The following is a 25338-nucleotide window of genomic DNA, read 5'->3' on the forward strand; positions in this document are numbered from 1 at the left end:
AGAAGTAGAGAAATTTGCAGTAACTCTGAACATCAAATATATAGGAGATACTCCTCTGTCCAAATCCAACATTAGTGTTTGCATAGCATCATTAGCTCCCTCCATATAAAAAATGGTGAGGACAAGGAAGCATGGCACTTAAGTTGGCAGGCTTCTCAAAGCAACCATGCTGCAGCCGCCCTCAAAACCTTTCAACACTCCTTGAATTGCACGTCTCTCCCTCTCCCTCCCTTTCTCTACATACAAATACACACACGCATACAACCCCTATAAATACTACTAAGAAACCACGTGAAGCAAGCACCCGTGCTCTCGTCTTCCTTCCTCACAGCCTTCCATCTTCCTCTACTCTATCTACTCCAGCATATATGGGTGGATCTACTAACCTTCCTCCTGGTTTCCACTTCTTCCCCTCCGACGAAGAACTCGTCATCCATTTCCTCCGGCGCAAGGCGGCTCTCCTCCCATGCCGACCTGACATCGTCCCTACACTGCCTCAGAATCGCTACGATCCATGGGAGCTGAATGGTATGTACCTAATACTTTCTTTCACAAACCTTTGTGCATATCACAAGTAATGTCTAGTCCTGATTCTGACAACTCTTTCAAGGCAAAGCACTTCAAGCAGGGAACCAGTGGTACTTCTTTAGCCAAGCAACACAGAGTAGGGCCTCACGAAATGGGTGCTGGAATCCCATCGGTGCTGATGAGGCAGTAAGTAGTGGCGGCTCTCATGTCGGCCTGAAGAAGACACTCGTCTTCTCCATTGGGGAGCCCTTTCAGGCGACCAAAACCAACTGGGTTATGCATGAGTACCACTTACTTGACGGGAATGTGGGTACCAGCACTTCAGGTAGTTCACGCAAGCGGTCTCACAAGAAGAAAGGCCAACCAGACAAAGTGAGTGCTGCATACATGTTATTGCACCTAACATTTTCTTAAACTCTGCATTTATAGCATTATCATATACGCATGACAAACATGTCCAACATGCATGGATGATCATCACAGGAATGCAGCAATTGGGTGGTGTGTCGGGTGTTCGAGTCGAGCTACGATTCGCAAGTGACCTTCCACGAGGAGGACATGGAGCTTTCATGCTTAGACGAGGTGTTCCTATCCCTGGATGACTATGATGAAGTCAGTTTGCCGAAGAATTAGAACCTTTGCTAGCACAGTTGAGAGAATGGGTTTTGTGCCTACCATGCCATCTGATCATGATGATACTCATAAGAAAAACATCTTTCTTAATGATCAAATGATCTGGTAGGTATTAAACCTAATTCACTCCATCTAGACCAGAGATGTAATTATTCTCCTCCAAGGTGTGTGAAACAAATTTAATATATTTTGACTACTATGGAATATAAGTGTGTAATGGCCTAATGGCCACTCTTTCAACTAGCAATTAATCAAGCATTTGATGGTTTCTCCTAAATAGCAAAGGGCATGTCCTGAATGATCATTGTATGAAGTCAACAGTGAGCGCCATGAAGTGGCTTGTGGGGGTTAGGACTTGGGACTAGTTTTGGAGCGATGCAGGCAATGCTTGTGCATGCCGACTTCTCCTCCAACTCATTGTGTTCCTATGTGTTGTGAACAATGTTATTGTGCCCACAAAGCAAAGGCCAAATGGAGTCAGTCAGATGCTTTTAGATCACAAGGATAAAAAGAAAGAGCATGGTTGGAACTTGTGCAAGCATATTGCTATTGATGTCATCAATGAGATAAGCTCCAAAAGGTAATAATGTATATGTGTGTCCATTCCAGACAGAAAGTGTGCATGTGTGGGGAAGTGGTACCACCATGCACTGGTAAGACTTGCCAAACCAGTTACCTGAAAATCAGGTAACCACTGAAGTTTCTAAACTTGTTTAGTTATTTGCAGTGCATACTGCATAGTGCACTCGCTTTAGATCACTAATCATGGATAGCAACTTTTTAGTAACTTCTTTTAGTACTAAATGGGTTGTTGACTTCTTAATCCAACCCTAGAAATGCGATGATATAATTCTGTCTGTCCTAAGAGAAGTTGGTAGTGCCTCCATCAATAGTTTTAGCATGCTTGTCGTTACTTTTCATGGCTTGCAATGCATGCTTACATCATAAAAATGTGAAACAAAAAACATATATAAAGAAAGAGAAAAACTAAACTAACTCTAATTATGTTAGTGGTCTTCATGTGTTATCATTTGAGTAGTTCATCTAATGACTTTCCTATTGATGCGATACTGGAAAAGAGATTGTGAAGTTCACATTCCAACATTAGCAGACAAATGGAATAAAGTAAAAATATATGTTTTAAGTAATTTATGTACATTCTTTGAAATCAGTGTTGAGTGTGGTCATGATATTACTCAGGCCAAATGCGACAAGACAACCTATTATTTACAGAAAAGATCCATTAATCTGAGCAGTAATAGGAATACATGTCTTGATATAAATGCACCGAGACAGTAACTGAAACAATCGCAAGTCCGGAACTAATCCTAATTGAGCAACATCTAGTGAGAAATAGATAACACCGTACACCAAATAGTCCTCCTGGACTCCCTAAAAGGAGAAACAGTATGCTGACCCGCTTTCCAAGGTCAAGCCTTATGAGTGAAAATTTGAGATGTAAAAATCAGATAGTAGACTTTTCAAGGTCAGGCCTTTTGAGTGAAAAATTGAGATGTAAACATCTGGTGCTAGAACATGAAAGTCCATTGGCATTTCTAACAAATTAAACCTGAAGTAGTTTTCCTGAAGGTCCTACTTTGTATCCTTTCCTAGTAAAAGTAACACTAAACACGCAACACAGTTAGGAGTGTCATAAATAAATTTAATCCCACTAGTAAATCTAAAATTCTTTGCTAGAGAATTTCCAAATTATTAGTGACCCTCCTACATTGCCAATTTACTTTGTCGAAGTGGCAATACAGGGTACATGAAATGAATCAGAGGTTCTAAAATGAGACAGGAACAGAAGAGTTCTTGTAGATTATATACAACAACAAATCAACAGGGCCCCCTCTGCATCGATATGTCTGGCACATAATATTTAGAAGGCCAAAAATGTTTGCTTTACTGAGTTTTAAAATGTTAACTATATATCATGTTCCATATGCTATTGTATTCTTAAATTACTCAAAAGAAATAGGAAAAAGTCTACTATGTCACTTATTTCGCGCACTAGCTATGTTTAGTAGCTTTGAGCCCCCATTGATCTCCACATAGTTGCATTAACTTCTGTAAAAAGGTTGCATAATGTAGTGCACATCAGCACATGCTTTACCATGTAACCGTTAACCATTACCCCAGCTGAGTGCGCATATAGCTTATCATGGAAGCCATTTCCTTAAACGAGCAAAGCACTCATGGAAAAGGTTGCTAGCAAAGCCATTTCAAACGGAGATTAGGCGGGCCAGAAACCAAACATGTAGATAATACATTACCTACTACAAGGGACAAAGCAATTGAGAACTTTACAGATTTCTGTTACTTTCAACAAGTACTTGTTGTGTCCCTCAGGTGATGACACGAAGTTACGCATCAACAACTAGGTGAAACTTCCTATGGGGTCCAATGACATGCGTGTGCTTCTCTTCTGCTGGACACCAATTATGTCATGATAGAGATGAACTCGTCGATAAGTGTGGCCAGTGGCCAGGTCTGTTTCAATCCTGCCAAACTCATTATGTTAGATGGCATCAAAGCAACATAGGACCACTAGAAGAACAGGGGCATTTAATCTTAACGGGCCAACTCAGGTTATACAGTTGACATGACAGAGGATTAGGATCATCAGTAATCTGACTAGCACTTTACACCAACTGTGGTGCCATCTCAATCTTGGCCCTTTCTCCAGGACCACACCTCACTGACGGTTCGGCATGAAACGGATAACAGGACAGAACATCTGAAACGGTACATCTAGCTAGAGGTTTGTGCCTTTGAGCACGCTTACATTTAGCGAGAACACGCTTCACTTCACCTGCTCAATAAAGTGACAACCCACCAGCAGAAACAGAAGCAGAATGCTAGGTGCAGACCAGGTTGGGTAACTGAAGAACAGAACAGCAAGCAGAGAAATGCCATCTTTGAGTATAGAAAAATCAAGGCATTCAGTCAGTTCTGCAATCCTCTGAAGCCGCTGCAACTGACAGGAATAGAAGCGTGTGATAACCATGATTTCCAGAATGATCGGTACCAAACCAAATTGATCGCAAAAGTTTGAACTAAACCCTAAATTTGTGAACCCACGCCCCAGCGATTATTTTTCCTTTTCAAAATCCCCCCCTCGACTCTCCCCAGATCGTCCCCCAGCATAGCATCCGACATCACAGCGAACCGCAATTTGAGGTGAGCAGACCTCACAGCCACAGGGAGCGCAGGTGTGCGCGCGCGCGCGCAATCTGTTTGACGAAAATACTAGGCGCCGCCCACAAAAACAATCTGCGTGCGGTTAAGCGGGATGAGATGAGTGGTCTTGGGGAGAGCACCTGGTGGTTCGTCGGAAGCAGACCTCGCCGGAGTAATGTCCACATCCACCGCCACCCCCGCCGACCAGAAGCTTCTCGTACACAACTACAGTACTCCGTATCAATCAATCAATCAAACAGAAAAAAAAATGAAAATTTAAGGGCCTTGGCCCGTGAGACCAACCGGCCCACTCGTCATATTTATTTCTTCTTCGGTCGCCCTCCGCCGCGAGACCTATCGGATTAAGCGAGACGAAGGGACGAAAACAGAGCTCCCCAGGGATCGATCCCAGCCGGCTGGTGCTTCTACCAACTGCGCCAGGTTTTTTTTTCTACCCACTGCGCCAGGTCTGGCTCGCGTTAAGATAGGAGATGCGACCAACTTGAGAGAAAACACCCGAGTTTTTTCTGTCATCTTCTTTTTTTTCGTTTTCTTTAGGTTTTCTGATTGGATTTGTCAATTCTTCTCCTTTTTTTCATGGTTATACCTTGGTTTTTCCTTGTTTATTTTTTGGTTTCTCTTTGTTTCTTTCATGGTTTTTATCCGTTTTTCTCTTCTTTCTTCTTTTTCTTTGTTTTTTGTTTTCTTTCTTGGTTCTCAATACTTTTTGTTTTTCATTGTTTCTTTATTGGCTTTTATGATTTTTCAATTCTTTCTACATTTCTTTCTTCGGTTTTATGTTTCGTAATTTTTCATTTTGAATGTTTTTTATTTTTTATTTTTGTTTCTTTTCATTTTCATTCTACATTTTTCATATACGTTAGGAACATTTTTCTAATACATATTTTAAATACAAGATTAATTTTTTTTGAATACATGTCAACATTTTTCTGTACACAGTTACATTTTTTGAAAATTCTTGATTAAGATCTTCAAAATGTAAATTCCATATTTTTTAATAAATGGTCAACATCTTTTCTATAAATCTTTAACATTTTTTAAATGTTTGATCAATATTTTAAAATACTTGTTCAAAAATTTTCGAAATGCTTGATTAACATTTTTATATACATGATAAAATAATCATTATTTTTTAAAACATGGTCAACATTTTTTCTATATATATTTAAGATTTTTTAAATGCTTTATTAAAATGTAAGTGAATCTTTATTTTATTAATGACACACGTATTACTAAGCAAAAAAATTGCTTGATTAATATTTTCAATATTTGTCAACATTTTTTGAAATGCTTGATTAACATTTTTTACATACATGATCGAAATTTTTCATCATTTTTTAATACATGGTCAATATTTTTCTATACACATTTAACATTTTTCAAATTCTTGATTAACATTTTAAAATATTTTTCAAATATTTTCCAAAGGCTTCATTAACATTTTTTAAATACCTGATCAATTGTTTTTATCCATTTTTTGTATATGTGACAAACATTTCCTTTATAAACATTTAACATTTTTCAAAAGCTTAGTCAACATTTTTCAAATGTGTTTTTATAGAGTTTTTTGTAATATATATTTTGAATATTATATATAGCAAATAATAAAACAGAAAACAGAAAAATGAGGCTCCCGCGAAGCTGGGCCGACCCATCTGGACATTCCCTAACGCGAAGCCTGCTCTCTGTCTCGCGGAAATTCCTATTTGACGCTAACTGCGTCAAAATGTCGAGCAATCGCACGGGCGATCTCCCCCGAGCGCAAGACTTGGGCCGGCCCACTTCCCCACAATGAGGCATCCGGTTTTGGGAACCTTCCCGAAGGTTCCCTGAACCGTTTTTTTTATTTTTATACTATTTTTATTGTTTTATTTTGTATTTATTTTTTCTTGTTTCATTTCTTTTTTTCCTTTTTCTGTTTATTTTTATTTTATTTTTCATGTTTTCTGTTTTCTTTTTCCGTTTTTTGTTTCCTTTGAAAATTATTTGAAAAGTTCAAACTTTGTTCGTGTTTCTGAAAACCGTTCAAAATTATTAAAAAATGTTCGTGTTTTGAAAAAATTCTTCCGAACTTAAAAAATGTTCGCGCATTTCAAAAAGTGTTCTTGTTTTACAAAAAATGTTTGGAGTGTTTTTTATTTATTTTTCACAATTCATAAAAATGTTATTGTTTTCAAGAATACCCCACAAATTCCAAAATTTCTTCATATTTTTATTTTTCCAGGAGTTTTAAATTTTCCATTTAAAAAATTGTTCACAAGTTTAAAAAATCATGTTTCCAAATTTTGTTCAGGAATTTCAAAATATGTTCACGGATCCAAAAAAAATTTGCAATTTGGAAAAATGTTCCTGTTTCAAAAATATTGTTCATGATTTTCAGAAAATGTTCTTGTTTTCAAAAGTTGTTCACAATCTTTTTAAACAAAATTTTGTTTCAAAAAGAATTAGTGTTTCTATATTAGTTTACAATTTCAATAAATGTTCATGAATTTCAAAAAATATTTTCATTCAAAAAATTTCTTCAAATTTAAAATTTTGTGCTCGCTTTCAACATATGTTTGCAATTTCAAAAAATGTTCTTGTGAAAAACGTTCCTGTTTAAAAAAGATGTGATTTCCAGAAAATGTTCTCGTTTGTTTGTCTCTTTTTTTATTTTCTGTTTCTTTTCTTCTCTTCTCTTTTTGTTTAGTTTTTCTTTTCTTTTTTCATTCTTCAAGTTGAACATTCTTTTAACATTTTTTAAACATATTAAATTTTCTTGAGATTTTGAAAAAATGTTCCTGTTTTAAAATTTTGTTCACAAATTGAAAAAATGTCCGAGTTTCAAAAATGTACAGGACTTTGAAAAAGTGTTCCTATTTCAAAATATTGGTCAAAACTTCAAACAAATGTTCAGGAATTGCAAAAAATGTTCTTCTTTTAAATTTTGTTTCACAAATTGAAGAATGTTCAATGCTCAGAAAACATTCAGGAGTACAAAAGATGTTCACGGTTTCAAAATTTGGACAGAAATTAAAAAAATGCTCGTGTTTCATAAAGTGTTCAGGTGTTTCGAAAAATGTTCGCAGTTTCAAATTTTTGTGCGCAAATTCATGAAATATTCCATTTTTAAAAAATTTATTCACCAATTGAAAAAATGTTTGGTTTCAATTTTTTGTTCAGAATATCATGAAATGATTCATTTTCAAATATTGTTCACAAGTTCAAAAGATGTTCACAGTTTCAAATTTGTTCTGAATTTCATAATTTGTTCACAAATACAAATAATGGTTCATATTTTCAAAAACAATTCTTCCTTTTTTTCAATTTCTTGTTCACATATTCAAAAAATGTTCCTATCAACGAAAATTTATTCAGAAAATTCAGAAATCGTTTGACTTTTTCAAAATAGACACTTTTATAAAAACGTTCACTACAACAACTATTTCTGGTTCTTTACAATATTCCTATTCGGTACAGTAGGCCGGTTGGATTTAGTTCTTAAAGTTATGCGCTACTTTACGTTCAACAAAACTAGTGTACTGGAGTGGTTATGTGTGTGTGATCGTAAGCAGTTGGTCGGCTGTTCAAAACCCACAATCACGCTGCTTCTTTTTTTGCCATGTTTTTCGACCAGCGGTACTGCTTGATGGGCCGGCTGTAATGTGTGGTGGAGTGGCTAACGAACCGTTGTCAGGAGTCCGATGCGATCGAGGTCGTGGGATCGAATGCTCGCGCGCTCTGTTGTTTTTCATGGGGAGCAACTAACGAAGAAGCGCTCCTTCAAGTGCCTCCCCAAGGGTCACTTGGGGTGGGATGAGAGCGCGCCATTTGGCGCGCTCTCAGCCGCCGCCACGTGTCATGTTCTGGCATTACACCATGGTGGAGGGGGTGCTCAGACAGCAGGGGTCCCACGAACCACATACGACACTAGGGCCCGACCGCCGGGAGGAGCCACTTCACTGCCTCCCATGGCCCATGGCTCCCTCGGGAGAGGCGTCGCTAAAGCCAAGGCAGCCGCCTTCGGGACAGTTTACTCCCCACCTTCTCTGACCACAAAGTCACTTGCTGCTCCCAAGTTTAGATCAAATGATATAGGTTTCTTAGCTGAGGGTGGCGTATGCTCTCCCGACCTCGCCGAGCGTGGAGTGGAGGATCGAGAGGTGGCAGGAGTAGGCTCAAGCCTTAGCTCTTGGTGCTCCTCAGGAACCTACTCGAGGGCTTCTAGTCCACTCTCCGAGGCCTCCCGATGTGTCCCACACCTCGGTGCTCCAACGGTGTTTAATATAGAATCTGACGCCAAGTCACTCAGAACCAGGAAGGCACACACGGAGCCCCTGCGCCTCAACAGGAAGGAGCTTGAGCTGTTTGTACTATAGAATGCCTGGATCATGCCTTTGAAAGGCGAAGACAGACTAAAAACACAAGAAAATGAGGCATACCACTGGAGGAGGAACCTAAATCAACGGTTCCTCGGGGATCAATAGGAGCATCATCATCGTCTTCCGTCGTAATGCCGGCTACTGGAGGCACCCATGACTTCAAAGGAGGCACGACAGTGTTGCCTAACGTTGCACGGCCCAAGGAACCAACCGAAGCAGGGGTTTCTCGGGGGAGGCATCCATTGAAGGAAATATGCCCTAAAGGCAATAATAAAGTTGTTATTTTATATTTTCTTATTCATGATAAAGGGTTATTATTCATGCTAGAATTGTATTGATCGGAAACTTAAATACATGTGCGAATACATAAACAAATACCGTGTCCCTGGTAAGCCATCTACTAGACTAGCTCGTTGATCAATGATGGTTAAGGTTTCCTAATCATGGACATGTGTTGTCATTTGATAATGGGATCACATCATTAGGAGAATGATGTGATGGACTGTAACACCCATGATGCGGCTATATCTCCCACGTGTCGGGGCATGACTTAGAGGCATAGCCGCATGGTGGGTTTGTCGCAAGAGGGGTAATCTTTACACATCTCATGTACTGAATAAGAAAGGGATAGAGAGTTGGCTTGCAATTGCCACTTCACACAATACATGAATATATCATACAACATCCAGAGTACAATCAAGGTCCGACTACGGAACCAAAATAAAATAAGAAAACCCCAATTGCTAGATCCCCGATCGTCCCAACTGGGCTCTACTACCGATCAAAAGGAAATGAAACAACACGACGAACATGATCTTCATCAAGCTCCCACTTGAGCTGGATTGCATCACCTGCACTGGTATCATCGACACCTGCAACTGTTTAGAAGTATTTGTGAGTCACGAGGACTCAGCAATCTCACACCCGCGAGATCAAGAATATTTAAGCTTATGGGTAGGAGAGGGGTAGTGAGGTGGAGCTGCAGCAAGCACTAAGCATATATGGTGGCTAACATACACAAATAAGAGCGAGAAGAGAAGCAACGCAGCGGCCGTGAACTAGAAGTGATCCTGAAACTACTTACGTTCAAGCATAACACAAGAACCGTGTTCACTTCCCGGACTCCACCGGAAAGAGACCATCATGGTTACACACGCGATTGATGCATTTTAATTAAGTTAAGTGTCAAGTTTTCTACAATCGGATATTAACAAATTCCCATCTGACCATTACCGCGGGCACGGCTTTCGAAAGTTCAAAACCCTACAGGGGTGTCCCAACTTAGCCCATCACAAGATCTCACGGTCAATGAAGGATATTCCTTCTCCCAAGAAGACCCGATCAGACTCGGAATCCCGGTTACAAGACATTTCGACAATGGTAAAACAAGACCAGCGAGACCGCCCGATGCGCCGACATCCCGATAGGAGCTGCACATATCTCATTCTCAGGGCAACACCGGATGAGCGATCCATACAACTAAAATCAGCCCTCAAGTTTCCCCGAGGTGGCGCTGCAAAGGACTCTAGTTCGGACCAACACTTAGACAAGCACTAGCCCGGGGGGCTTAAAATAAAGATGACCCTCGGGAGCGCGACTCCCAAGGGAAAATTAGGTGGTGGTGAGGCAAATGGTAAAACCAAGGTTGGGCCTTGCTGGAGGAGTTTTATTTAAAGCGAACTGTCAAGGGGTCCCCATAACACCCAACCGTGTAAGGAACACAAAATCAAGGAACATAACACCGGTATGACGGAAACTAGGGCGACAAGAGTGGAACAAAACACCAGGCATAAGGCCGAGCCTTCCACCCTTTACCAAGTATATAGATGCATTAATTAAATAAGAGATATTGTGATATCCCAACATAACCATGTTCCAAACATGGAACAAACTTCAGCTTCACCTGCAACTAGCAACGCTATAAGAGGGGCTGAGCAAAGCGGTAACATAGCCAAACAACGGTTTGCTAGGAAAAGTGGGTTAGAGGCTGACATGGCAAAATGGGAGGCATGATATAGCAAGTGGTAGGTATCGCGGCATAGCAATAGAACGAGCAACTAGCAAGCAAAGATAGAAGTGATTTCGAGGGTATGGTCATCTTGCCTGAGATCCCGCAAGGAAGAAGAACGAGTCCATGAAGAAGACAAATGGACGTAGTCGAACAGATCCTCACAAACGCGACGTTATCGGAACTAACCCGAAGAAGCAACACCGGAAAGAAGCAAACAACATGGTAAACAACCATGATGCACAACCAAGTATGATGCATGTCCGGTTTAATTAGGCATGGCATGGCAAAGTGCACAAGCAATCCTACAAATTAAGTGGAGCTCAATATGCAACGAGTTGCATATTGCCGGAACACCACATTTGATTATTTAGTTCGATCTCATTTATGTACCCAACAATATTAAATGTTCTTGGCATGGCAAGGGGTGAAGCAAATGAAAACTACCTATCTAGGCAAGTTTAAATGAGGCCGAAACAACAAGCAACAAATCCGGAAAAATCCTCATGAGCATATATTAGATTTGGTATTGTTCTGCCCTAAACACAATTTTAGAGTTATTAAACATGCAAAGTAAAGCCACCATGTTAAACTAGGCATTTTTCTACCCCATTTACATATAAAGTTTATTAAACATGGAGCTACGATTATTTAGTTATGAATTAAATCATTTTAACAAGTTATTTAAGCAAATTTAAACAAACAACATTTTAGACATTTTAAACATAGATGAAAGTGGCATATTATTAAACTAGAGGAAATTCTAGTCATTTTTCATATATATGTTATTTTAAACCGATGCACGGTTATTTAGTTATTAAATGCATGAAGCTGAGGGGTTTTTCTGCAAATCTGGCATTCTCTGGGTAATTAGGAAAATCGTTCTATGGAAAAAACACGAAACAGGCCGAAACTGAGATCTGGCCCAGGCGCGGGGGAGCTGCTCACATCGGGCCTTGAGGCCGGTCGGTGGTGAGACGACCCGCAGGAGAGCGGGCAGGCCGCGGTTGTTGGGCTGCTCCTGGCTGGATCGAACGACGAGGTGGAGGGGACGCGGTCAACGCATGGATGGTCTGCTGCTGCTCGTTGCAGAAGAACAAAGGCCGCAGCAGAACTCGGCGCATGGGCGAGGCCGGAAACAGAAGAACGCCGCGACGACGAGGGCGGCGCTGGCGTGATGCGGAGGAAGCAGAAGCAAAGGCCGACGGCAGGGGCACACATCTGGGCGGTGGAGGCCGGGATCAGGGGAGTTGATGCGGCGGCGGCTTGAAGGTGAGCGACAGCTCGACGCAGGGGAGTCAACGACTCGCGAGATGTAGGGGAACTAGGCGCGCGGCTTCGGTCGCTTGTCTCCCGCACAGACGAGGACGAGGCAGGATGTCGCGCAAGGTGGCCGGGGCAGCGGCTTCGATGGCCGGCCGGCGAGGTCGGGCAGCAATGGGGAGACGCGAGGCGAGGCAGGGGAGGCCTCGGGCACCATCGCTTGGTTCCTGGGAGAAAAGAAAGAGGGCACGGGGAGCGGCTGGCGTGACCTTGAGCAAGGCGGCGAGGTCAGTCTGCTGGTCCGGCGAGGAACAATGGGGTCGGGGAGGTCCTCGGCTGTCCTAGAAGGAGGTTCGGGCGGCGCGACGGCGCGACGGGATGAGGCCGAGTGCTCTTGCTCGATCCGAAGGTGGCCTCGGGGATGGATCGAGAGGAGGAGCAGGTTGGTGGCTGGGAGATCGGTGGAGAGCGCTGGTTCCTCGGTCAGAGGGAGGGAGGATTCGAAGGGAGCCATGGGAGGGCTCTGGTTGGTGGGGATCGATGGATTGGGCAGGGGAGATCCCGAGGGGGATTTGGTGAGTGGGTGGCGGCGTCTAGGGGGGACAAGTCCCTAGATTTTAGGGTTTGGACTGATATAAAGGGACAATAGGATTAGGTTTGGACCCTCCGATCTAAATCGGACGGTCTCGGATAAATAGGTTAGGGAGCCCAATTAACAAAACGGTGATGTTTTATAGACGTTTGGGGATGATCCGGATCCAACGGTGACAAGTGCCTGGGTCGGGTTCGGGTAAGTTTTCGGACACGCGCGAGGGGTCGGTTGGAACTTGGGCTGTGTAGAAGGCCTCGGTCTGAGAGGAGAGAAAAGAGGGAGAGAGACCCGCGACTATTTTCGGAGACCGAAAATGTCCGACGATAGACCGACTATATTGTCGCTATAGTTATCCGTTGGGGCATCAAACGAACTCCGAATGCGATGAAACTTGGCAGGCGGCCTACCTACAACATAACAACACCGCACGCCAACTTTCAACCCATTCCGAGAACATTTTTCGGCCACTTATAAAATAATATTTTGGAGGTGCCGCGGGCGCGTGCAAGTGTGTCTAGGCTCAGAACGGACAACAGAAGGAACGGGGAGACCGGGACGGATGCAAGTTTTGAAAACATGATGATGCAATGCACATGATGACATGACAAGATGCAACACGCAAGCGAATGACATGGCAAAGACAGCGAATAACTGGAAGACACCTAGCGCATCGGTCTCGGGGCGTCACATGGACAAGACCCATCTGTTAGCTTAGCATATAATCGTTCAGTTTATTGCTATTGCTTTCTTAATGTCAAATACATATTCCTTTGTGAAAGTGCTAGTTATCGACTAGAGGGGGGTGAATAGGCAATTTTTATGAAAGTCTTCAAAACACGAGGGCTTTGAAGACAAACAGTAGAAATGAACCTATTGATATGCAGCGGAAGATAGACTACACTAGACAAACCATAGTCAAGTAAGCAATAAAGTGAAAGCACGAAGACTATCAGCAACTAGGTAGTATGGATCAGGATGGAAGATAGTATGAAACCAAACAACAACAGTCTTCACACAATGAAGTCAATCAGATCATGCAAGCAGGCAATGACTTCACGAAGACAAACTGTAAGTAAAGAGAGGTAAAGGATAGAACCAGTTGCTTGTTGAGGACAAGGATTTGTTGGACTAGTTCCAGTTGCTGTGACAACTATACGTCTGGTTAGGGAGGCTGAGATTCAACTCAGAAGACCGCGTCTTCACCTTATTCCCCTTGAGCTAAGGACACACAGTCCTCACCCAATCACTCTGGTAAGTCTTCAAGGGAGACTTCCAAACCTTCACAGACTTCGTTCACCGGTGATCCATAATGACTCTTGGATGCTCAGAACGCGACGCCTAACCGACTGGAGGATTCATAGTCCTCGAGTGTAACAAGTTTTTAGATCACACAGACAGAAAGACTTTAGTGATGCCTAACACACTTTGGCTCTGGGTGTTTAGGGCTTTGTCCTCTCAAGGATTTCTCTCTCAAAGGATTCGGAGGTGGGTTGCTCTCAAACGACAAAGCCGTGCACTAACTCTGAGCAGCCACCAATTTATGGTGTAGGGGGTGGGCTATTTATAGCCAGGAGGCAACCCGACCTGATTTGTCTGAAATGACCCTGGGTCACTAAGGAGCTGACACGTGTCCAACGGTCAGATTTCAAACACATGCGGCAGCTTGACTTGGGCTACAAGTAAAGCTGACTTATCCAACTCTAGATCAGATTTGCTCTCATAGTCTTCGCTCGAAGACATAAGATTTGGTTGAGCATCACTTCAGTCACTCTGACTTTGTTCACTTGGACCCCACTTAACAGTACGGTGGTTCCTATGACTCAACAAAGAAGAAAAGGAAACTACGAAACAACTATGTCTTCGCAATTCATAGTCTTCATGCGATGTCTTCTCCTGTCATAGTCTTCAATGTGAATCTCTTCATAGACCACCATTGTCTTCAATGTCTTCACACATTTTTAGGGGTCATCTCTGGTAGGTAAACTGAATTAATGAGAGACTACTACCTATGTTATCCTACAATTCTCACAAACACATTAGTCCCTCAACCAAGTTTGTCGTCAATACTCCAAAACCAACTAGGGGTGGCACTAGATGCACTTACAATCTCCCCCTTTTTGGTGATTGATGACAAACTGGTTGAAGTTTTCAACGGGGATAAAAGTATGTGATATTGTAGGGGTAAAGGTATTGTCTTCATAAGTAGCAAAAGGCTCCCCCTGAAGATGTGCATATAAGTAGTTTGCTCTTGAATGCAAATGCACATGGCAGGTTTTACTTGTGGAGATCCTCTTCAACCTATGAAGACAATTCATCATGCATATAAAGATATACCGAAGTTAATGACATGCATAATGAAAAATGGACGTCTGCGGAATGACTTCATGTGGAATTTATCATCGCATCACAAAGTAGCAGAAAAAAATAGCAAACGGCCATCAAGTTTAAGTGTTACAACCAAAAGAACCAAATGTATCAAAAGACAAGAGTTGTAATCACTTTGGCAAAATATAGCAACCACCCATAAAGGACCCGCTTGAAGACTATCAACTCATATGCTTCTCCCCCTTTTGTCAGTAAGGACCAAAAAGGTTTGACGACAAAGAGTGTCTACTCGTTCCCATCAGGAGTAGATGCAGGATCAGGGTTGACGTTGGAGTTTGGTGGTGCAGAGGGACATGGTGCAGTGTTGATATGCAGTGAAGCCATGGTTGGTGAAGTGGCATCATGTTCTTCATCGAAGACTCTCGCAACAACAATTGCAGCCGAAGATGAATACTCAGAATCTTCAATGGAAGGAGTCCGATGCCAGCTTGCATTCTGGGGAGGCTTGGAGTCAAATTTGAAGCCCTCGGTGAAGTCGTCTTCATGAAGATTGTCTTCAGAGCATAGCAGTGTGAGACTCTTCCAAGACCGCCGACAGGCTTCATGAGCTACAAATGAGTTCTTGGTGGCAAGATTGTGAATGCGGTTGACATACACCAAGATGCTCTGCATCTGACGCTTTAACCAGTCATGATGCTTGTCCTGCTTCTGATGAAGGCCACAAGAAGATCTCGGTCATTGAGCGCACGAGAACGCTTCCGAGGCCTTTGAGCAATGGTGCTGTCAGTGGCTTCGGTGTTTGCACGGTGAGGTACACGTATATTGCCAACCAGTGGATAAGCAGGAGTTTCAGCATTGGGAACATGAGTGCCTTCAATTGGCTGTGTGAAGCTTTTGCGATCAACATTATGAAGATAAAGTGGTTCCTTGGCAGGCTCAGGGTAGATGGCTTCAACTGATATATCAACCTCGGGCAAAAAGATAAGATGGTTGCGCGCTAATGGCTAATAGTCGACAGAAGAGTGAAGCTTGATTAAGCGCATCCCATGGAGCATAAAACTTCAAGCCAAACAGATCAATTCCAGATGCAGCATTATCTGATGAAGAAATCGTGGGAATTGAATCTGACGCCATTGACAATATAGAATACCAAAGTCTTCATGGATCCTTCAAGTTTGGCTTCAGTTGAGTATCCCTTGATGGGCCAGAGAGTACGCCTCAGAATATGATAGATTGTGTGGGGCAGGTACTCAAGGTCCTTGACGAAGAACTCCTTGGGATAGTCAACATCTTGAGGCAATGGCTTCATCATGCTGAGCATCTGACTCATATTTGGTTCAGGCCACTAGAAGATACTCTGCAGTTCATTTTGGTGTAGCTGACAACCAGGCTCATAGAGTTCACCTGGAGTGGGCAGGGAGGTAAGCTCAATAATGTCTTGAGCTTTGGCTTCGTGGTGCACATCTCCTGACATCCACTCAAGGATCCATGTCTTCGGATCCCTGTTGTAGCCACGAATGTGAAGTGTGGCGTAGAACTGCAGCAGGAGCTCTTTATTCCAGTGTTCTTTGTCAGTGACGAACTGTAGAAGACCAACCTCCCTGAAGAAGTCAAGGGCTTCTTCCAGACAGGGCAGCCCATCAATGGCTTCACAATCAAGATGCATGTGTTAAAAGATTCTCTCTTGATTGTATAGGATGCACGAGTAGTAGCTGCGCCGCTGATAGCTCCAGAAGCGATCAGAAGAGATCTTTGGCTTCGATTAAGGATTCTTGGCGCTATCAAAGAAGGTGTTGTGGGCTCTGAAGATGTTCACACTGAATGATCCTGGGGAGGTTGCAACTCCTGGAAGCCTTGGCAGCCTGGGCTTTGGCTTCTGAACCTGGGGCCTCTGCTCCACATGATAGTCATACTGAGGTCCGGGAGCAGTGGGAGGCACCATGATTGGCCATTTCACAGTGACCAGCTGTCCATGATCGAAGGCCTGTTCAATCATGTGAGGCCTAGGAGATGGAACAGTGGCTTCAGCATCCACATGGGCTTCAGGTTGCACATGAGCTTCAAGCACAACATTGGCTTCAAGCTCCACATTATCTTCAGCCATGACAACGTCATTGGCGTCAGTATCATTGTTGGTGGCAGCCCTAGTGTTCTCAACCTCTGTGTCTTCAATGACAGGAGGGTCGGGCATAGACACATTCTCCTCGAGAATGACTTCTTCAGTGGTAGGGGTGTGGCAACTCTTTCTTCTTCTTGACATGGTTCTTGATGTTCTTCGGCTGATGCAGTCGGAATGTCTTCGGCAGCTTTGGCTTCAGACTCAGAGACAATCGCAGTGGGAGTGGCATCAGGAAACACTTCGCGTGCTACTGAGCTTTGTTGCACTTCTCCTTCTGGAATGCTTGACATGGTGACCTGTGGCCTAGGGCCTTTGTGAAGCTTGCGGAATGCGGGCGGCGCCTGTGGTGATGGTGTGGTCTGCACCATGTAGTCATCGTCAAGCACCGGAGTGGTGACTGGAGGGGTTGGAGTTCTGGGAGTTTCATCTTGAATTGGGGTGTCTTGTTGGGGGCGATCAGCTCACGAATCATCATGAGCAATTGGCGTCAAAGGATGACCAATGCTGATGAGTTCGTTGTTCATGAGAACATGCGATGATACCGGTTGGCGCTCGATCTGAGGAAGGACTTCATCATCTTCTACATTGTCGTCACGATCAATGTCTTCAGCTGTGATGGGGTCAACAGCTGGTGCTTCTTCGTCTTCAGGAGCCTCTGTGGTAGCAGGCTCGTGAACTACAAGTTGACGCTCTTGATTGGAGGAGGCAGGACGTGCAACTGAGATGGGCTCAACAACAAGTGGCTCTGGGGCAGCAGCACACTCTTTTCGCGAAGACTTTGTCTTCGACTTCTTGGTTGATGGAGCACCATCAGAGGCATCCTTGTGCTTGCGCTTCCTGGCATCAGCTTCAGCTACCCTGGTTTTCTTTAGCTCTGAAGCTGTTGAGGGGGGCTTAGGCTTTGAGCCTATCATGCCGGCATGGAAGACAGTGCTAGGTGCTTCCTGCCTTGGCGCTTCAGTGTGTGCCCCAGCAGACTTCTTCTTCTGTTTGATAGCATTCTAGGATTGATGCTAGGACACCCCAGCGCCTTGCGCTTCTCAGCATCATTGTGCGCTTGAACACATTTCTCTGCAAAGTATTTCATCCGCTCTCTTGAGCCTTTGGCTTCCTCACATTTCTAGTGAAACTGCTCCTTGAGGTTATGCAACATCTGCTTGAAGTTTTGAACATCAGCTACACTGAGCTTTGCCATGTGCTTCTTGAACTGTGCCTTCTCATAATCAATTTTGTTCTTCAGCTCGACGATGTTCTGAGCCAAGGCCAGCTCATTTGCAATGGCTCCGTGGAAGGTGACGCTGATGTCCACTGGCAGCTGAAGATCATCGATGCTGATGCTCTGGTCGTTGAACCACTCATCAATGAAGCTGTTCAGAATTTCCACATCAAAGAGGGGCAGATTGTTGAAGATCTCCGCCTCTTGCTTGCTCTTTATTAGAAGCTCAAGAGCATCATCACCAAAGTCTTCGTCGCTTGACAAATCAATGGTTTCATCTTTGTTCCTCAGAACGGCAGCTGGTGTCAATTCATGCCCAGAAATCTTCATGGACTTCTTCTTGTGTTTCTCCTTCTTCTTGGAGATGCAAGAAAGATCTTCTGAATGCACACTTGGTTCAGGAGGTGCAGTGGCCAATGGCTTTGCATGCAAAACTTTCGGTGTAGCAGAGGGCTTTCAAGCCTTTGATATCTTCTACTTCTACTTTGGTGGGGCTGGCGCATCTTCAGAATCTGCGTCGTTAGCTGGATGGTCCATCGTAGCCCCATGTACAGCTATATGAGTGATGAGGCCTTCGAGGTTGTAGAAGGGGCCAATTTCATTGGGATTTGCATCACGTGTGCCATCTGCCCTTGGAGCTGATGGACCAGGGTTGAAGTCGAGGCCAAACTTCTTCTTGTTCTTCTTGGCACACTCTTTGGCAAACTGAAAGTTGCGATTGAAGAGATTGTCGTCGTGACACCATAGCAAACTAGATGGGTCGGCATCATCAGGCGGTGGTCCTCGGACCATGCAAGGATAGAACCCTTGAGCAATAGCTTCGGGCTTGGACTTGGGCTACAGATTTCGGTACAAAATATCTCCCCATGGACGCTTGATAGTGTTCTTTTCAGCGTATTCAATAGTCACAAATCTGTACTTGAACCATTCTTCGGCCCAGTATCTTCGAATCCATTGGATTCGGGTCTTGCACTCACCATAGGTTTCTTCAGGATCTGACTTGTACATTTCAAAGAGATCAGGTGGCAGGTCTTTGGCTGTATCCCCACGGCGCTGTCTGCCGCCCTTTCTAGCTGATTTCTCAGTGGCCATGGTATTCAAGCTGAAAGGCTTCAAGACTGTGAATGGCTTCCATCTGCTGGTTAAACAGGAACTGGCTTCAGGAGAATTGATGTGTTGCTGTAAGAATTCTGCAAACGAATGCAGACTATGAGAACCAAGGGATTCTCCCACGGACATGTACCTATGACAGCATTAGAGGTGCGAGGGAAGGGGAAGAGGTCATATGCATCCTTAGAAGATTTTGAAGATAAATCAGTTTGAAGGCATTGACCTCATAGTGCTAAGACATTCACTTACTTGATGAGAGTTGGTTCCAGATTTGTACGAATCCAAGAATAAGTACAATCTAACTAGCAGCGAAGCATAAGTGAATATACTTGGCATGATATGAGATGCAAACAAGATAAATCAGATTTGAAAGTGAAGAAACTACTTTTGGATGAAGTGAATGGATTTGACGGATCAAAAGGGGCAGTAAAAGTGAGATTTAATTACCACACGAATAACTGCTAGACGAAGTTGAGAGGGAGGCCGAGCAGTTCAATCCCCCATTCCCTAACTTGGCGACGGAAGACACCTACGGCGACAGAGGAGAGGACGAGGTCCACGGACGGCGTGAAGACGGTGTCGAAGATGTCGTGGCAGCTAAGCGCTTCGTCTCCGGCGTCGTCGCGAGCTAGCGGAGGCGCTAGGGTTTTGGTGCGAGGAGAGGAGGTGGAAGAAGAGATAATGACCGCGATGAGGTGTGTATTTATAGGGACAGGGACGGCACATCGTTATTACACAGGTTCCCCTGGCGGTTCACATCTGAAGGATACGTGGCATGCATGCAACACATTGGAAGTTGTTCCATGTTCCCACGCACGCCTGGATTGTCGGGTGGTCATTCCGGCTTCTCCGGGTTTCAGGCGATAAGGATATAGCATTAAAACAGATTCAATTTTTGTCTCTGTGTCTTCTGCTGACAAGGACTCAGAGAAGACAATCGACAGTTTCAATAGAATGCATATTATTTGGATAGATAGAATCTGAGGTAGAAGCATAGAGGGGGTTAGGGTCCGATCACATTCACTTAGATCAAGAGATTCAAACAAGAAGACATAGCTATAAATGAATGTTGTAGTCTTGTAGAGGACAGAACACAAATGTATATATATATAATATATATATATAATATATGTATATATATCAGTATGAGACCAAATCAATCACTATGAAGATAAACATGAGATCAAATCAGTGTTGAAGACAAACCAAATGCGAAGACCATACAAATGTGACGTCAATAAAAACACATCAAACAAGAGTTTGGTGGTGGCGTTACCCACTGTATAGGAAGTATTAGACCCAGACACGGCGCACAATTATCGTGGCGCTTCGAAGTAAAATTCTGCATTAATGTATTCACACTGAGAGTGCATGTCTTCATTATTTGAAGATATACATTACTTCGTGTGTTGCACATCTAAGTCATCACATGCATAAGCGTTAGGATGTGTGTCCAGTTACAGGACATTGGAGGATTCTAAGATATTTAGCTCACACTACAACTTGCAAAATCTTTTCTCATCCAAGGGCTTTGTGAAGATATCTGTCAATTGCTCTTCAATGCTGACGTGAATGATATCAATATCTTCCTTCATGACATGATCTCCGAGAAAATGATGACGGATCTGAATGTGCTTTGTCTTCGAGTGCTGAACTGGATTATTGGCAACCTTGATGGCACTTTCATTGTCACAGTAGAGTGACACATGCTTCAAATGGATGCCATAGTCCTTTAGGGTTTGCTTCATCCATAGAAGCTGAGCGCAGCAAGATCCAACAGCAATGTATTCAGATTCAGCAGTGGAGAGAGAGAGACAGTTCTGCTTCTTTGAAGACCAACAGACAAGAGATCGTCCAAGAAAGTGACATGTTCCTGATGTAGACTTGCGATCAACCTTGTCACCAGCATAATCAGCATCTGAGAATCCAACTAGATGAAAATTTGAGCCCTTTGGATACCATAATCCCAGTGTTGGGGTGTGATACGTCTCCAATGTATCTATAATTTTTGATTGCTCCATGCTATTATATTATCTATTTTGGATGTTAATGGGCTTTATTTTACACTTCTATATCATATTTGGGACTAACCTACTAACCGGAGGCCCGGCCCAAATTGCTGTTTTTTTCCTATTTTAGAGTTTCGCCGAAAAGGAATATCAAACGGAGTCCAAACGGAATGAAACCTTCGGGAACGTGATTTTCTCAACAAACATGATCCAGGAGACTTGGAGTGGGAGTCAAGAAACGATCGAGGAGTCCACGAGGCAGGGAGCGTGCCCTTCACCCTCGTGGGCCCCTCGTCGCTCCCCGACCTACTTCTTCCTCCTATATACATCCACGTACCCCCCAAACATCCAGGAGCACCATGAAAACCTAATTCCACCGCCGCAACCTTCTGTACCCGAGAGATCCCATCTTGGGGCCTTTTCCGGAGCTCCATCGAAGGGGGCATTGATCACAGAGGGCCTCTACATCAACTCCATGGCCTCTCCGGTGATGTGTGAGTAGTTTACTTCAGACCTTCGGGTCCATAACTAGTAGCTATATGGCTTCTTCTCTCTCTTTGGATCTCAATACAAAGTTCTCCTCGATTTTCTTGGAGATCTATTCGATGTAACCTTCTTTTGCGATGTGTTTGTCAAGATCCGATGAATTGTGAGTTTATGATCTAGATTATGTATGAACAATATTTGATTCTTCTCTGAATTCTTTTATGTATGATTGGTTTATATTTGCAAGGCTCTTCGAATTATCAGTTTGGTTTGGCCTACTAGATTGATCTTTCTTGCAATGGGAGAAGTGCTTAGCTTTGGGTTCAATCTTGCGGTGCTCGATCCCAGTGACAGTAGGGGAAACGACACGTATTGTATTGTTGCCATCGAGGATAATAAGATGGGGTTTATATAATATTGCATGAGTTTATCCCTCTACATCATGTCATCTTGCTTAAGGCGTTACTCTGTTCTTATGAACTTAATACTCTAGATGCATGCTGGATAGCGGTCGATGTGTGGAGTAATAGTAGTAGATGCAAAATCGTTTCAGTCTACTTGTCGCGGACGTGATGCCTATATACATGATCATGCCTAGATATTCTCATAATTATTCGCTTTTCTATCAATTGCTCGACAGTAATTTGTTCACCCACCGTAATACTTACGCTATCTTGAGAGAAGCCACTAGTGAAACCTATGGCCCCTGGGTCTATTTTCCATCATATTAATCTCCCGTCAACATGCTATTTCTAGCGCTATTTATTTTGCTTTATTTACTTTCAATCTATATCATAAAAATACCAAAAATATTTATCTTATTATTATTATTATTATCTCTATCAGATCTCACTCTTGCAAGTGGCCGTGAAGGGATTGACAACCCCTTTATCGCGTTGGTTGCGAGGTTCATATTTGTGTGTGTAGGTACGAGGTGACTCGCGCATGGTCTCCTACTGGATTGATACCATGGTTCTCAAAAACTGAGGGAAATACTTACGCCGCTTTACTGCACCACACTTTCCTCTTCAAGGGAAAATCAACGCAGTGCTCAAGAGGTAGCAAGAAGGATTTCTGGCGCCGTTGCCGGGGAGATCTACGCCAAGTCAAGACATACCAAGTACCCATCACAACTCTTATCCTTTGCATTACATTATTTGCCATTTGCCTATCGTTTTCCTCTCCCCCACTTTACCCTTGCCATTTTATTCGTCTCTTTTCCCATTTGTTTTCTTGTACCTTGGCCGATTCAAAAAGGGCTAAGGGTTCTCTCCCGGGTTTTACCTTGGATAGTCCATCTGTCCTCTCTAAGCTCATAAATAATGATGCTATGGAGAGACCTACCGGCGTTATCAATGAGAGTTTGAATAATTTTTATGAAGATGATCCCAAAAAATTTCGTCATTTACTTGATGAATCTTTGAAAGACGCTTGGGATAGGCTATTGAGAATTCGAGCTAGCTATGTGCCCCAATATCAAATTGACGTTTACCTGAAAAGCTTTTATATTGGTTTACCCTCTTCATTCAAGCAAGTTCTAGATTCTATCTTTGAAGAAGGTTTTCTTGAGAGGGATCCCATTGATACTTATGAAAAGATGAAAACTATATTTGGGCACCCCATGAGTGAGAAGGTTGAATCTACCTCTCTTTTGTGCTTTTATCAAAATGAAATTATCAAAGAAATGAAGGCTAGCTTAGATGCCAATTTCCGTAATGTGCTTAATCTTTCTTCCACCATTAATGGCCATGTACTATCTCAAAATAGAAAGATAAATGCTATAGAAAAGAAATTTTCTCTTTTCTTTCCTAATACCAAAGATGGCAATACCTAGATCTATCTTTGCTTTTATGCCTAGCTAGGGGCGTTAAACGATAGCGCTTGTTGGGAGGCAACACAATTTTTTTATTCCTTGCTTTTTGCTCCTGTTTAGTAATAAATAATTTATCTAGCCTCTGTTTTGGCTGTGTTTTTTGTGTCTAATTAGTGTTTGTGCCAAGTAGAACCATTGGGAAGACTTGGGGAAAGTCTTTTTAATCTTGCTGTAAAAAACAGAAACTTTAGTGCTCACGAGAATTGCTACCATTTTTATTTGGAAAGTGATATTTAGTTAATTATTTTTGAAGATGATTAATAGATAAATTCCTCACGTCCAGAAATTTATTTTAGAATTTTTGGGGTTCCAGAAGTTTGCTTTAGTTACAGATTACTACATATTGTTCTGTTTTTGACAGATTCTGTTTTTCGTGTGTTGTTTGCTTATTTTGATGAATCTATGGCTAGTAAAAGAGTTTATAAAACATAGAGAAGTTCGAATACAGTAGGTTTAACACCAATATAAATCAAGAATGATTTCACTACAGTACCTTGAAGTGGTGTTTTGTTTTCTTTCGCTAACGGAGCTCACGAGATTTTCTATTTTGAGTTTTGTGTTGTGAACTTTTCTAGTTTTGGGTAAAGATTTGATGGATTATGGAATAAGGAGTGGCAAGAGCCTAAGCTTGGGGATGCGCATGGCAACCCAAGGTAAAATTCAAGGACACCAAAAAGCCTAAGCTTGGGGATGCCCCGGAAGGCATCCCCTCTCTCGTCTTCGTCTATCGGTAACTTTACTTGGAGCTATATTTTTATTCACCACATGATATGTGTTTTGCTTGGAGCGTCTTGTATGATTTGAGTCTTTGCTTTTTAGCTTACCACAATCATACTTGCTGTACACACCTTTTGAGAGAGACTCACATGATTTAAAATTTATTAGAATACTCTATGTGCTTCACTTGTATCATTTGAGCTATATAGTTTTTGCTCTAGTGCTTCACTTATATCTTTTAGAGCACGGCAGTGGTTTTATTTTATATAAATAATTGATCTCTCATGCTTCACTTATATTATTTTGAGAGTCCTTTAGAACAACATGGAAATATGCTTTTAGGAATAATATAAAAACTTTCATAGAAGCGCATTGAATACTATGAGAAGTTTGATACTTGATAATTGTTTTGAGATATGGAGATGGTGATATTAGAGTCATGCTAGTTGAGTAGTTGTGAATTTGAGAAATACTTGTGTTGAAGTTTGTGATTCCCGTAAGATGCACGTATGGTGAACCGTTATGTGATGAAGTCGAAACATGATTTATTTATTGATTGTCTTCCTTATGAGTGGCGGTCGGGGATGAGCGATGGTCTTTTCCTACCAATCTATCCCCTTAGGAGCATGCGCGTAATACTTTGTTTCGATAAATAATAGATTTTTGCAATAAGTAAGTGAGTTCTTTATGACTAATGTTGATTCCATGGATTATACGCACTCTCACCCTTCCACCATTGCTAGCCTCTCTAGTATCACGCAACTTTCGCCGGTACCATAAACCCACCATATACCTTCCTCAAAACAGCCACCATACCTACCTATTATGGCATTTCCATAGCCATTCCGAGATATATTGCCATGCAACTTTCCACCGTTCCGTTATTATGACACG

At 42.6% G+C, this 25338-nt stretch overlaps 1 protein-coding gene across 1 annotated transcript; it reads left to right on the forward strand.

Annotated features, from left to right (window-relative positions):
- Window positions 1-246: 246 nt before the first annotated feature.
- Window positions 247-1401, forward strand: LOC125541732 (NAC domain-containing protein 104). Its single transcript, XM_048705078.1, has 3 exons — window positions 247-528; window positions 611-900; window positions 1012-1401. Exons 1-3 carry the CDS (start codon window positions 369-371, stop codon window positions 1159-1161), a joined length of 600 nt encoding a protein of 199 aa, XP_048561035.1. The 5' UTR covers window positions 247-368; the 3' UTR covers window positions 1162-1401.
- Window positions 1402-25338: the final 23937 nt, after the last annotated feature.

The sequence above is a fragment of the Triticum urartu genome, chromosome 2 (assembly GCF_003073215.2).
Source record: "Triticum urartu cultivar G1812 chromosome 2, Tu2.1, whole genome shotgun sequence".
Classification (NCBI taxonomy): domain Eukaryota; kingdom Viridiplantae; phylum Streptophyta; class Magnoliopsida; order Poales; family Poaceae; genus Triticum; species Triticum urartu.